At 41.0% G+C, this 14,138-nt stretch overlaps 1 protein-coding gene across 2 annotated transcripts in view; it reads right to left on the bottom strand.

Moving 5' to 3' along the window:
- The window catches only part of CRACDL (CRACD like), an 86,505-nt gene extending 81,794 nt beyond the window's left edge, over positions 1-4,711 (bottom strand). The window contains exon 1 of one of the 2 annotated variants that reach the window (XM_060233843.1): positions 3,765-4,711. In XM_060233843.1, coding sequence (XP_060089826.1) covers positions 3,765-3,853 — 89 coding nt within the window. In that variant the 5' untranslated portion in view covers positions 3,854-4,711. The remainder of the gene's footprint in view (positions 1-3,764) is intronic. The other variant, XM_060233845.1, reaches the window with a different exon arrangement.
- Between the last annotated feature and the right edge of the window lie 9,427 nt (positions 4,712-14,138).

Below are 14,138 nucleotides of genomic sequence, written 5' to 3'. Positions count from 1 at the left end.
CCTAATAATACCCAGCATGGTGTTGGCCTTTTTTATTGCTATCGCACACTGTCTTGACAATTTCATTGCGTTATCTACCATGACCCCAAGATCTCTCTCTTGGTCAGTCTCTGCCAGTTCACACCCCATCAACTTGTATTTGTAGCTGGGATTCTTGGCCCCAATGTGCATTACTTTGCACTTGGCCACAATGAACCTCATTTGCCACGTTGACGCCCATTCACCCAGCCTCAACAGATCCCTTTGGAGTTCCTCACAATCTTCTCTGGTTCTCACCACCCTGGACAATTGAGTGTCATCTGCAAACCTGGCCACTTCACTGCTTACTCTCAAGTCCAAATCATTTATGAACAAGTTAATACTGAGCCCTGCGGCACTCCAATACTTACCATCCTCCACTGCGAAGACTGCCCATTTATACTCACTCTCTGCTTCCTATTAATTAGCCCGTTTTTGATCCACAAGAGGACCTTTCCTTTTACTCCATGACTCTTGAGCTTACTAAGGAGCCTTTGATGAGGAACTTTATCAAAAGCTTTCTGGAAGTCAAGGTAAACAATATCTATTGGGTCTCCTTTGTCCACATGTTTGTTCACCCCCTCAAAGAACTGTAACGGGTTAGTGAGGCAAGATTTTCCCTTACAGAACCCATGCTGAGTCTTCCACAATAACTCATGTTCATCAATGTGCCCACTCATTCTGTCCTTGATAATGGTTTCTACCAACTTTCCCGGTATTGAAGTCAGACTGACTGGCCTGTAGTTTCCCGGATCTCCTCTGGAACCCTTTTTAAAGATGGGGGTGACATTTGCTACCTTCCAGTCCTCAGGAACAGAGGCAGATTTCAGTGAAAGATTACATATTTTTGTCAGGAGATCCACAAGTTCAACTTTGAGTTCTTTCAGAACTCTTGGATGTATGCCATCCGGACCTGGTGACTTATTAGTTTTTAATTCGTCTATCAGTTGAAGGACCTCCTCTCTTGTCACCTCAATCTGACTCAGGTCTTTCAACACCCCTTCCAATATAAGTGGTTCTGGAGCAGGCAAACACTTCTCATCTTCCACAGTGAAGACGGAGGCAAAAAATGCATTCAGCTTCTCAGCCATTTCCCTATTCTCCTTCAGTAATCCTTTGACCCTTTGGTCATACAATAACGTAACTTATCTTAAGTAGTAGATTAAGAATTAGTATTGTATACATAATACATAGTTTAACTGGCACTTGATGAAGATGTGAACTTCAACAATTTTACTGTATCACAGCAACTTTCCAATTATATTTAGCATTATACACTACAGAGATATCTCCTGTATACAGTTACACAAACTTTAAATACATTATACATTTTGCAAAAATACCACACATAGACGTATCCGCATTACAGACCAATGACCCATGTGGCTATTACTTTATCCTGGGAGTCAACTTTCCTGGGATCAGAAACAACTTATGTAGGAAATGGAGGTAGACGTGCAGGAAGATCTACTATCTTTGTACAAAGATCTCTGATCTGAGCACTGGTGGATCACTGGATTCAACACACCACATTCATGCTATTAGAATACAAATTTAATTTAACTGTTGCTCTTTTCAGAACAATCAGATGGGGCAGCGGATGTCTGGAGATTGTAACAGACTGGATGACTGTTTTCGTTAATAAAGCTGGGTCAAGACAAAACAGAGGTGCTGCTGGGTATTCTTCAAACCTAGATGTCACTTTATTGTCAATATTAGATGGGCTGGCTCTTCCTCTTGAAGGAACAAGTTTACAACATGAGTACGTCAGATCAGGGCCGTAGCCAGGATTTCATGTTTGGTGGGCCCACAGCAGGATTTGTTGTTTGAGGGGGTTGAGGACCACCTGGTTTGGTGGTCCTGGTCTCTCAGCACTGTAAGCTGCCTTGAGTTCCACAAGCTAACCCCCCTTTGCCTGGTTAAATCTTTATAGAACCCTAACAGCTCCGAGACTAGGGTACATGAAGGACCACCTGCCTCCCTTATGATCTTCATCAGAGGCTTTTCTTCAGGTGCCTCTGCCAACTTAATTGAGGTGGCAGATCCTTCTACATGGTGGCACTGGAATGTTCATCTGGTGCCATTTCAATTGTCATTTTGCCACCATGCAAAGATATATTAATTTCAATTAGCTTTCACTTAGTATTTCATTCAGCTAAAAAAACTGTTTTGCAGTTAATTTTTGCTGCTATGACAACCTTCTTTTATTATTAAGCATTGCAGTATAAATAAATGTTTTTAAATTAGTGCTATATTTAATTGTGCTTTATGTATTTTATAGCTCTGGTGCTGCTTTTAACATGGCTTTTAATGGTTGTATTCTTGTTCAATTTAATGTATTTTGGGAATAAGGCTGTTTTATTGATTTTTTTATCTTACAGTTACTATCTGCATTAGAAATTTTATCAGAAAGGTAGGACAATAATCTTTCGAATAAATGAACAAATAACTGGGGCAGCATGCTAAATTAAAATTTGAATGTGTATGTTTTTTTAAATATGACATTAATAAGTGTAATAATATAAACATGCATATCTATATTATTTTAAAATGTTAAGGTGGTTGGGTGACCATTTACGTAATACCTTGCCAAGGTATATTTTGTGCTGCAATCTTATACATGCTTTCTTGGGAGTAAATCTTTCTAGTAATAGTGGATCTTGCTTCTGAGTAATCATCCATAGGAATGGGTTGCAATAATATACTATTGTAGAAGCAAAGGACACTGGAATCAATGAACCTTTCTTCCAAATAAATGTACATTAAGACCAGTAACAAAAACAGTACAGCACTGAGAAACTGCTAATGACTTCTGATCAAAAAGTATACACATTCTACTTAAAACTTCTACTTAACTCTTATAAATGTACCAGTGAAATACAATAAAAGGTTGGAACTGGAAACAAATAAACATATGATTTCACCAACTCTTGTGTAATCCAGCTTCCCTTGATAAAAATACCAAAATAGCCCCTCCCCTTTTTGCAGGGCGGGCTTTAAACTGACACACCCTACCGTTTGGCTTAAAACTACAGCATGCTGACTAGTTTACCCTGGCCCTTAGTATATTTCAAATATCCCACCCAACATGGATGAAACGTGGTAGAAGACTAAAGTTTTAGTCCCATTATCTTCTGGTCTTGAATAACCAACCTCCAGGTGGGGCCTGGAGATATCCCTGAAATACTTATCTCCAGACAACAAAGACTTCCTCCCCCAGAGAAAATGGCAGCTTCAGAGGGTGGACTTTATAACACTGTACCTCTACTGAGGTTTGTTTTCCCTCACCTCTCCCCAGGTTCCACACCAGATCCCAAGGAATTTCACAACCTGGAGTTGGCAATTCAAGCCTATGATCAGTATGGAAGAAACCAGGTAGAAACCCCCAGATCCTGAATTCTTGGCGCTTGGTGGTTCTTGGCGCTTGGTGTCGCCGTTTTAACAATGACGTTTGGGGTTTTTTTAAAACGAAGAAAGCAACAGATTTACCATTTAACCCCAACCCGCCCCCCCGGAAAAAGACATTTAACATGAACTTTGAGTCTACAACTTTAGCCCGCCTGAGCTCTGCTTTGGGGGTGGGGGGGGCAGGGGCTGATTCACCGTAAGGGGAGTGGTGTCATTTCACCCTCAACAGGTCCCCCGCGTATAGCGCGAGTGAAGCCAACGGAGGCAAAACCAAAGATTAGAGGGAAAAGGCAATCGAAGCGCGGTGAGGCGACAGCTGGCAGCCCCGGCCTGCTCACCTTAGGAACCCCGCACGACATCCGGCCAAGCTCTTTCCCCTCCTGGAGAGAGCAGACAGGTGCTCTACGCAAGGGAGCCCGCGGCACATTTTAATAACCGACTTTCACTCCCACGCGCGCAGACCCCAGGACTGCTCCAGTTCAAAGGGCCGCCGCCTGCACTCACCTGGCTGCTGACAAACCAAAAGGGGGCTCCGCAGGGCTGGGGGCCCGTCGCCTGTTGCTGCCGGAGGCGGGAAGAGAAACGCAAACACCTTGAGGCAAGGCGGTGGCGATGAGGAGGAGGCGGAGGAGGATGAGTCGAAGGAGGCGGAGCGCAATGCCCCGGGCGCTGCCGCCTCAGTGAAGACAGAGGAGCAGTTCATAGGCATTTGTTTGGCTGCGAGCAGGCGAGAAAAGGACCTCAGGCGAGAAAAGGCCAATGGCGCGCCAGAACCTATGAGGCGGCCTCCGGCGACCACGAAGCAGATTAGCTACCAGCTGGGTGGTGTAATGGCTGGATTGTTGGACTTGGACCGGGAAGACTGGCGGCGCTCAATTCTTCGCAGAACTACTTGGGATCACTTTGGGTCAGTCGCTGTTTCACCGTCTAGCCCTCCTCGCAGGGTTGTTGTAAGAAAGACAAAAGGAGCGGGCGGGAGAAACCATGCAGTGACGCCACCCCGAGTTTCTTGGAGGAAGGGAAGGAGGATTTTGATAACTTTTCAAGGAGACGGAGAAAGAAAGCCCATAGAGGCAGCAATCTTTAGAATAGAATGCTAGATTCCCAAAGGCTCTTTCCTTGAGGTGAGCCCGACTCCCCGTTTTCAGTTCAAAGGTGAGCGCTGGAAATCCCAGCCAAGTCCTGTCGCGTGCTTTTATTGCTACAAAACTTTTTTCAACTTTTAACTTTCGTAACCAAGAGTCTTGCTTATAAAACCGTTACCACAATAAACAAGTAATGTTTCTGCAGGGTACCGTAGCTCTCATACTTCCTTTTGAAAATCTAACTAGGTATGCTTATTCTGATGCGTTCCCCCGTGTGTGCGTGTCGTGTGTAGCTTAACAGCAGTCAAATCTAGCTTTGTGTAATGGCTGTTTATTTCCCTTGAAGGCATTTGCCTTTTTCCTGTTCACATACTGTTGTATGTGTGTGTGTGTGTATATATATATGTGTTGTATGTATATATGTGTGTACATATGCACACATATATATGTATACACACACATATATAAATTCTAATCAAGAATATGTGAATAAGTAAAAGGTAAATGTTAATTGATGCTAAGCTTTGCATGCGCAGATTTCATTTTTATTTGAACATATTTTCTGAAAAGGCAATCTATACAGTTTTTAAATAAATAAATAAATATTTTTGGAGCATTACTGTCAGGCTTGGAATTCACAGACCTCAAATGTAACCAACCATCACCCCAGCTTTCACTATTTTAAAATAAATACAGGTGGGCTTGTGATGCTGTCATGCCATTAAAGGGTGTCACTGTACAGGTGGGGAGCAGTATTGGTCTGAAGCAATAGAACAAAGTTGGGAGTCCAGTAGCGCCTTTAAAACCAACAGAGTTTTATTGAGAATGTAAGCTTTCATGTAAGCTTCATCAATATTGCCGTGGCAAGTGAGCATGCGTATTTTTACACATTTGTTACCAAGTAATTAAGGAAGTTTAAACAGTTTGCATAGTCACACAGTCACAGAACCTTTATTAACATAACAACAACAGTATCAAATCAAGGAAGCAGGAAAAAAGGTGGTTAATTAAACACTCTAAACAGACTTATCTTATAAGCACAGTAAAGGAAGTTTGCCACTATTTCAATGGTTTCAGCCTTATTTGAGGCTAAGACCAATCCCTCACTAGCAGTTGCCCCCACTCCACCCACCAGGCTTCTGCTTTCCACTGCTCCCCTCCAACTTCTCTCGCAGCTTCCAAATCTTAAAAAAAAAATTGGAGGGAGCTCTGGATCAAAATGCAGCTGTGCAGCAACTGGTGGAGAATTGATCCCTTGATCTGAGGAAAGCAGAAGCCCAGGGGTGAAGCGACTGCTAGTGAGGAATCAGTCTAAGTCTTTACATGTAGAACAGGGTTGAAAATAGCAGCGGTAAAATTCTGTAGGTCATGCTGTATTGTCTTGTGCTGTTGTAATTCCAGTTTCTGCACTGTTTATAGCAGAGGTGTCAAACTCAATTGTAACAAAGGCCAGATTTGACATAAATGTCACTGTTGGGCCAGACCATGCATGGCATAAAATGTAACATGAGGTGAAGAGGTAAAGGTAGTCCCCTGTGCAAGCACCAGTCATTTTTGACACTGGGGTGATGTTGCTTTTACGTTTTCACGGCAGACTTTTTACGGGGTGGTTTGCCATTGCCTTCCCCAGTCATCTACACTTTCCCCCCAGCAAGCTGGGTACTCATTTTACCGACCTTGGAAGGATGGAAGGTTGAGTCGACCTGGAGCCAGCTACCTGAACCAGTTTTCACTGGGATCGAACTCAGGTCGTGAGCAGAGGGCTCCGACTGCAGTACTGCAGTTTTACCACTCTTTGCCACAGGGCTCTTAACATGAGGTACCACAGATATAAATTTTATAAAGGTGATATCAGATGTCAAATGGCAATAACAGGTTTGATTGGATTAGGTGTGATATGCAGAGGGGTAATAGACTTGGAGATACCAGCATTGGTAATGAGACAGGAAACCTAGGTCTCAATTCCATCCAGAAGGATTCAGTCCAGCAAGATGCAAAGAATTAACAGACATAAGTTTGACATCAAAAATCACAACATTCAGTTGCTGACCTAAGAGTACCAGTGCTCTTCTTACAAAGGAATTTCAAAGTGAGATTTTCCTTAACTTCTGTAGGAGTGCTTCAAACAGCCAAGTAGTAATTTTGAAAAATGGAATGGGGTCAATAAGCAATTACTGTAAAATTTTTTACTGATGATACTGTCAGCAGAATAATATCCTGCAGAATATTTAAGCACATTGTTTTCACCATCATTTTCACTGACTGAAGCAATGTGGTAATCAGGCCCATAGCCATATATCTCGGTTCTCAACCACTGATCTACATATTATGCAGAATGAAGTCGTAGATTGAGGGAGGAGAATACTGGACTGTGCCCTTGTATGTGAGCTATGTCATATTCTTAAATGTTCCTTTTAAGTTACAAAAAAACAAACACCAGTCCTCGCATGCGCAGCACCATAGATAAAGGTTCATTGTAGCACTGCATTGTCTTTAATGTTATTGTTTATTTCATACAGGAAGATTTTCATATGGGGCAGCATTCAACATATTTATTTATTTATAGCTTGCCTTTATCCTTGAGACTCAAGGCAAACAACAGAATATAAAACAATGCAGCCAAACAGCACTAAACAACCAATGAACAATGCAGTAGGAATTGTTTTTATGTTTTAATGCATTTTATTTTGTGTTTTAAATTATAAACTGCCTTGAGCTCCATAAGGATGAATGGAGGCTAATAAATATTTTAAATAAATAGATTACAATATTAGAATCAATGCGACCAACCTGCCTAAGGCAAGGTATACTGTAAACCAAAAGTGTCACTCTGACTTCACACACTCTTCACTCTAAAATCCTTCTTTCTCTTCCTAACTCAACTTTCTGACAGCTTCTGTCTCTCACACTCCTGTAATACTCTTGACAGTATTAGGTTTTGGCTCTCTATCTAGCCCCTAATATGCCTCTAAAGTATTCTGCTTTTCTTCCCTAGAATCTTACTGCCATTTACAGCACTAGTATGGGATTCTAATCAGAAGACTGCTTCTCAGATTCTGTAGTCTGCTAACTGACCACAACTGACTGTTAACTGCTGTCATTCTGCTGAGAGTTCACTGCTGATTGACCTCTCTCTCCCTCTTCATGTATTTTCTTAGTTCTGCCCACACTCTCTTTCAGTCACCAACCAATCATCTCACTCCTCCTCATTCACCCCCCTTTCTTTACTGCATCTTACCAGCAATTAAAGGAACACATACACACAAATTCAAATAATTACAGATCTGTTCCACAAGATTCAAGGAATCAGAGGGAAATTTAAAGCATGGTTAAGCATGCTGAAAGATCAACATGGAAACACATGCAGGAATCACTGAATATATTTATATGGAATTATTAAAAAGCAAAGTTGGCTTTAACGTCTTAACTATACCATCTCAAATGGGTGGCATGGCCTATCTGAACTTTGTATTATCAAGCTGCCCAATTGGCAAATTTGATTGGAATGGCGCAGACTGAAACAGAATTAGATTGGATATTAATAGAAAGTTTTTTTATTTTCCCCAAACAGTCTTATGAAGTTATTTAGAATACATCTTGTAATTGACCTGCAACAATTAAAGCCAATCTCTTTTTGTATATTACATTAGAACTATGGGATAAGCTTAAAGAAGAAGATATTGGATTTATATCCAGCCCTCCACTCTGAAGAGTCTCAGAGCTGCTCACAATCTCCTTTACCTTCCTCCCCCATAACAGACACCCTGTGAGGTGGGTGGGGCTGGAGAGGGCTCTCACAGCAGCTGCCCTTTCAAGAACAACCTCTGCCAGAGCTATGGCTGACCCAAGGCCATGCTAGAAGGTGAAAGTGGAGGAGTGGGGAATCAAGCCCGGTTCTCCCAGATAAGAGTGCACGCATTTAACCACTACACCAAACTGGCTCTCCTAAAAATAAATTGGCTCACATGTATCCTGTTATGTTGGGCAAGAGTGGTGTCTGCCAGTGTTAACACACCAATCTTATAAAAATATGAGGGCAAAAGAATTAATTTGAATTGTAGATATTGTTAAAAATGGTTCCTTATTACCTAATGTTGATGCTGTATTACCATCTGCAACTAGCATTCAACTGAATCTTAAAAGACAATTGATTGAGTTTGGAAATTTAATAGTTTCCAAATCATTATGTTTTAAAGGCCTTTTACCTAAAATGTACAGAATATTACTCTCTGTGAATAATAATAAACCAACTACATATATTAAATCTCGGCACAACGACCTAGAGAAATTTTTAACTGATGACCAATGTGAAATATTTGGAAGTCTCCTGATTACAATCTAAAGCAGTATCTGTTCAATATACAGCAATATACAGTCTTTTAAATGTTTAACACGATGGTATTTAACACCACAGAAATTAAATGTTATGCATATATCTACATCCCCTTTGTGCTGGAAAAATTGTGGAGCTATAGATTCTTATAAGCACTGCTGGTGATCATGTCCATGTATTATGGAATTTTGGAAGAAAATCTGTAATATTATGGAAGCAAATCTGTAATATTATGTCCTGTATTATACCTATATTATAGAATCAGTTCTATTATATAATTGGGATACTTTAAAAATACCTTCAATTAGTAAAGAATTAATAGTGATACTGTGCACAGCAGCTAAAGCAACATTGGCAAGATCTTGGAAGAACACCCATGTACCTTCTATTATTGAATGGCTGAAAAAAAGCAACTCTCTCTCTCGGCTTGGCTTCGCGAACGAAGATTTAAGAAGGGTGCAATAGTCCACGTTTGTTGCAGGCTCGCTGGTGGCTGACAAGACCAATGTGGGACAGGCAGGTCCGGCCACAGCGGCTGCAGGGAAAAGTCTGATTTAGGGTTGGTCCTGTAGCAGTGCGATTCTTCCTCAATCTCCTTTTGTCCTCAAGACCAGCTATGCGTGCGTTCTCAAAGGAAGAGACAGCCTGGTGGATGGTGTGCCTCCATGCTTTGCGATCTGAGGCTAGGTCAGACCACTGGTGATGGTTGATGTGACAGGTGCTAAGGGATTTCTTCAAGGAGTCCTTGTACCTCTTCTTTGGTGCCCCTCTATTTCGATGGCCGGTGGAGAGTTCGCCATACAGGGCAATCTTGGGAAGGCGGTGGTTTTCCATCCTAGAAATATGCCCTGCCCAGCGCAGCTGCGTCTTCAACAGCAGTGCCTCGATGCTGGTAACCTCTGCCCGCTTGAGGACTTCAGTGTTGGTCACAAAGTCACTCCAGTGGATGTTGAGGATGGTGCGAAGGCAGCGCTGATGAAAGCGCTCAAGGAGTCGCAGGTGATGACGGTATAAGACCCACGATTCGGAGCCATAGATGAGGGTTGTCATCACAACCGCTTTGTAAACATTGATCTTTGTGCCTTTTTTCAGATGCTTGTTGCTCCACACTCTTTTGTGCAGTCAACCAAAGGCACGGTTTGCCTTTGCCAGCCTGTTGTCAATCTCCTTGTCGATCCTGGCATCTGAGGAGATGATGCACCCCAGGTAGCTGAACTGCTGGACTGTCTTCAGAACTGATTCACCCACAGTGATGCAGGGAGGGTGATAATCTTCCTGGGGTGCAGGCTGGTGGAGAACTTCTGTCTTCTTCAGACTAACTTCTAGGCCGAATAGCTTGGCAGCCTCTGCAAAGCAGGACGTCATATGCTGCAGAGCTGATACCGAGTGGGAGACGAGTGCAGCATCATCAGCAAACAGTAGCTCTTGGATGAGTTTTTCCATTGTCTTGGAGTGTGCCTTTAGTCGCCTCAGGTTGAACAGGCTGCCATCGGTGCGATAGCGGATGTAGACACCATCGTCCTCATCTAGATCTACTGCGGCTCTTTGAAGCATCATGCTAAAGAAGATCGTAAAGAGAGTTGGAGCGAGAACGCAGCCTTGCTTCACACCTGTGCCTATTGGGAAGGGCTCCGAGAGGTCGTTGCAGTGTCTGACTTGGCCTCGCTGGTCTTCGTGTAGCTGGATGATCATGCTGAGGAACCTTGGGGGACATCCTAAACGTTCCAAGATTTGCCACAGGCCTTTCCTGCTAACGGTATCGAAAGCTTTGGTAAGGTCGACAAAAGTCACATACAGAGCCTTGTTCTGTTCCCTGCATTTCTCTTGGAGCTGCCTGAGAACAAATACCATGTCGGTGGTGCTCCTGTTAGCTCTGAAGCCGCACTGGCTCTCTGGGAGGAGTTCTTCTGCAATGGTGGGCACCAGTCTGTTCAGGAGTATTCTGGCAAGGATTTTGCCTGCGATGGAGAGTAGGGTTATCCCCCGGTAGTTGGAGCAGTCTGACTTTTCCCCTTTGTTCTTGTATAGGGTGATGATGATTGCATCGCGAAAGTCCTGTGGTAATTTGCCTTGTTCCCAGCAGGTGACAAGTACTTTGTGAAGTGAGCTATGTAGTACTGTGCCCCCATGCTTCCAGATCTCTGGTGGAATTCCATCAACTCCTGCTGCCTTGCCACTTTTCAGTTGCTTGATGGCTTTAACAGTCTCTTCTAGGGTGGGGATCTCATCCAACTCTGTTTTCACCGGTTGAAGTGGGGTGAGGTGGATTGCTGAATCTTGAACTACGCGGTTGGCACTGAAGAGAACCTGAAAATACTCCTGAAAAATAAACCTGAAAAAAAGCAACAGACTTTTGTTTAATAGCTAAAATTGACTTTATTATACATGAGTCTGACATAGACTCTTATAGCACCAATTTTGACTCAGTTTGGATGCCGTTTATAAACTACCTTTCTGATTTGGACAATCCAAAACCTTGGTTATCCAATTTGGTGAAAACAATACTTATTTAAAATGTATCATTCCAAATTAACAATTTTGATACTATTACTTAATCTTTTTTTGTTTCTTTTGTTTAGTTCTTCCTTTTGTATTAATACTTATGTAATTAATCCTCCTTCCAATGAGTATGTTAAATTGACCCACCTATTATTGATATTATTGTAATATTGGTTTTTGGAAAGTCAATTTAAGATTTTTTAAAAATCGGAAATACATTAATTGAGCAGGGTTAAATAAAGAAAAGCTGGGAAGAATACACTGAAGATCTGTACAGAAGAGATGAAAGGATGGCAGATTCCTTCAAAGAAGAAACCTTTAAATATAACCTACAGTTTTAGAAAGTGAAAGCTGCACTGAAAGCCATTGGGCAAAACAAATCACCAGGAGTAGATGGGAAATCAATAGAGCTATTCCAAGCCACAAAGATGGAATTCATCAAAATCTTAACAAGATTATGCCAACAAAACAAAACAATGGCCCACAGACTGGAAACAATCTACATTCCAATTCCAAAAAAGAAGACATCAAACACTGCAGCAGCTATCAGACCACTGCACTAATTTCTAACGCAAGTAAAGTGATGCTCAAAGTTTTACAACAAAGATTATTATATATGGAATGAGAAATGCTGGTTGTTGAAACTGGATTCAAAAAAGAAAGAGGCACTAGAGATCATATTGCAAAGTTACATTGGTTTCTGGAACATATGAGAAATTTCAAACGAAAATTAGGTTATGATTACAGCAAAGCTTTTGACTCTGGATTGTGAAAAACCATGGCTGGTTTTAGAATAAATGGATGTATCACAATATCTGATTAATGTGAAACATGTTTTCTAGGCAAGAGGCTACAGTTAGGAAAAAAAAATTTTTTTTTGAGGTGGGTGGGGGGGAGAATGGTTTCCAATTAGCAAATGTGTCAGGCAAGGATGTATTTTATCTCCCTACTTCTTCAATCTATCTGTAGAACATGTATGGAAAACTGAATTAGATTTAAATGAAAGTAAAATTAGCAATTTAAAATGTGATGACACCACATTACTGGCAGAAAATAGTGAAGACTTGAAAAAACTCCTGATGAAGATTACAGCAGAAAGTGCCAGAGCCAGCTGAACATTAAGAAAACAAATACAGCCTGGAAAATCTACAACAGCCAAAGAAACTGAAATTGTTCAAGGCTCCATCAACCAAAAGTGAGACTGCACCAAAGAAATCAGAAGGAGATTGAGACTGGAGAGTGCAACCATGAAGGAGCTAGAAAAGATTAGTAAATGAAAGGATGTGTTACTGGTCACCAAGGTAATTTCTTCCATAGTATTCCACATTACTATGTGAAAAGTCAGACAAGTTGGATATCAAAGTTGGACAAGGAAGAAAGCTGACAGGAAGTAGATTCATTTGAAATGTGGTTTGGAGAAGAGTTCATGGATACTGGTTACCACCAAAAAAAGACAAGTGGGTTCTAGATCAAATCAAGCTTGAACTTCCTATAAGCTGAAATAACTAAACTGAGACTATGATACTTTGGTTACATTCTGAAGAGAAAAGTCACTGGAAAAGACAGTAATTCTAGGAAAAGTTGACAGTAGCAGGAAACGTGGAAGGCCCAACATGAGATGGATTGACTCAGTCAAGAAAGCCATAGCCTTCACAGTCCAAGACCTGAGCAAGGTTGCTAATGATAGGACGTTTTGGAGATAATTAATTTATAGGGTCACCATAAGTAGACTTGATAGTAACACACACATACATATTATCTGCCCTCTCAAAGTCCAATGTTAGTATCATAGAGTTATTTTTTTTATTACAGTGAAGGACATGATTTGGTCCAAAGTGATTTGAATTTAGAGCCTTGGACAAAATAATATGAATGTAGGTAACAGCTCTGAGAGTTTAGTTAACTGGAGATAAATATTAAAAGATGATCTAGTAATTCTTGAATGAAATACCTAGAACTCAGAATCAGTTAAAGGGGAAAAGAAGGAAAGAGAAATCATCTTACTGCATCATATGTAAAATACACTGAATTGCACCTGATTTCATCTAGATTTTATGTGTCAGGGTACACTGCCTAATATTTTAAGTGTGTCTACAATAATTTGTTACAACAGGAGATGTAATTGAAAGCTGGCAATTTTTTTAACCTACAGTTGAAGTGATGACTTGCTTTGCATTGGTTTGTCAATGATCTTTTCCAAAAAGTCAGTCTAAATTTACATTTTATTAATATAACCATATGCTAAAAATATTAAAAGGCACTAAGTAGGACTGGGGCAATTATTCTCATTACTCGAAACTGCTTGATTACCTGAAGATTGTAACAATGGCATGCATTGCATTGACTTAATACATACATATATATATATATATATATATATGTATGTATGTATGTATGTATGTATGTTTGTTTGTTTGTTTGTTTATTTAGTAGACTTATACTCCGCCCTTTCCCATAAACGGGCTCAGGGTGGATCACAACATACAGCAATAACAAAAGCCTATAATTCAGAGTTAAAACAATACATTAAAATTAAACAAAAACAGTAAAACAATAAATAAAGGACAGAGGGCCACAAGTAATAACAGCAGTAACCATATACCTTCACAAAAAAGCATATGTGAACATGGATACGGTCATCTACTATGATGGATGAAATCATCTATGACCAGGGGGGTTTTTTGGAGCAGGAACTCCTTTGCATATTAGGCCACACACCCCTGATATAGCCAATCCTTCATGAGCTTACTGAGTGTTATGTGACCTACTCAAACCACCAAGGGCTTAAAAAATAT

Source organism: Heteronotia binoei, chromosome 3 (assembly GCF_032191835.1).
Source record: "Heteronotia binoei isolate CCM8104 ecotype False Entrance Well chromosome 3, APGP_CSIRO_Hbin_v1, whole genome shotgun sequence".
Taxonomy (NCBI): domain Eukaryota; kingdom Metazoa; phylum Chordata; class Lepidosauria; order Squamata; family Gekkonidae; genus Heteronotia; species Heteronotia binoei.
This window is presented reverse-complemented; position numbering and strand designations above follow the sequence as displayed.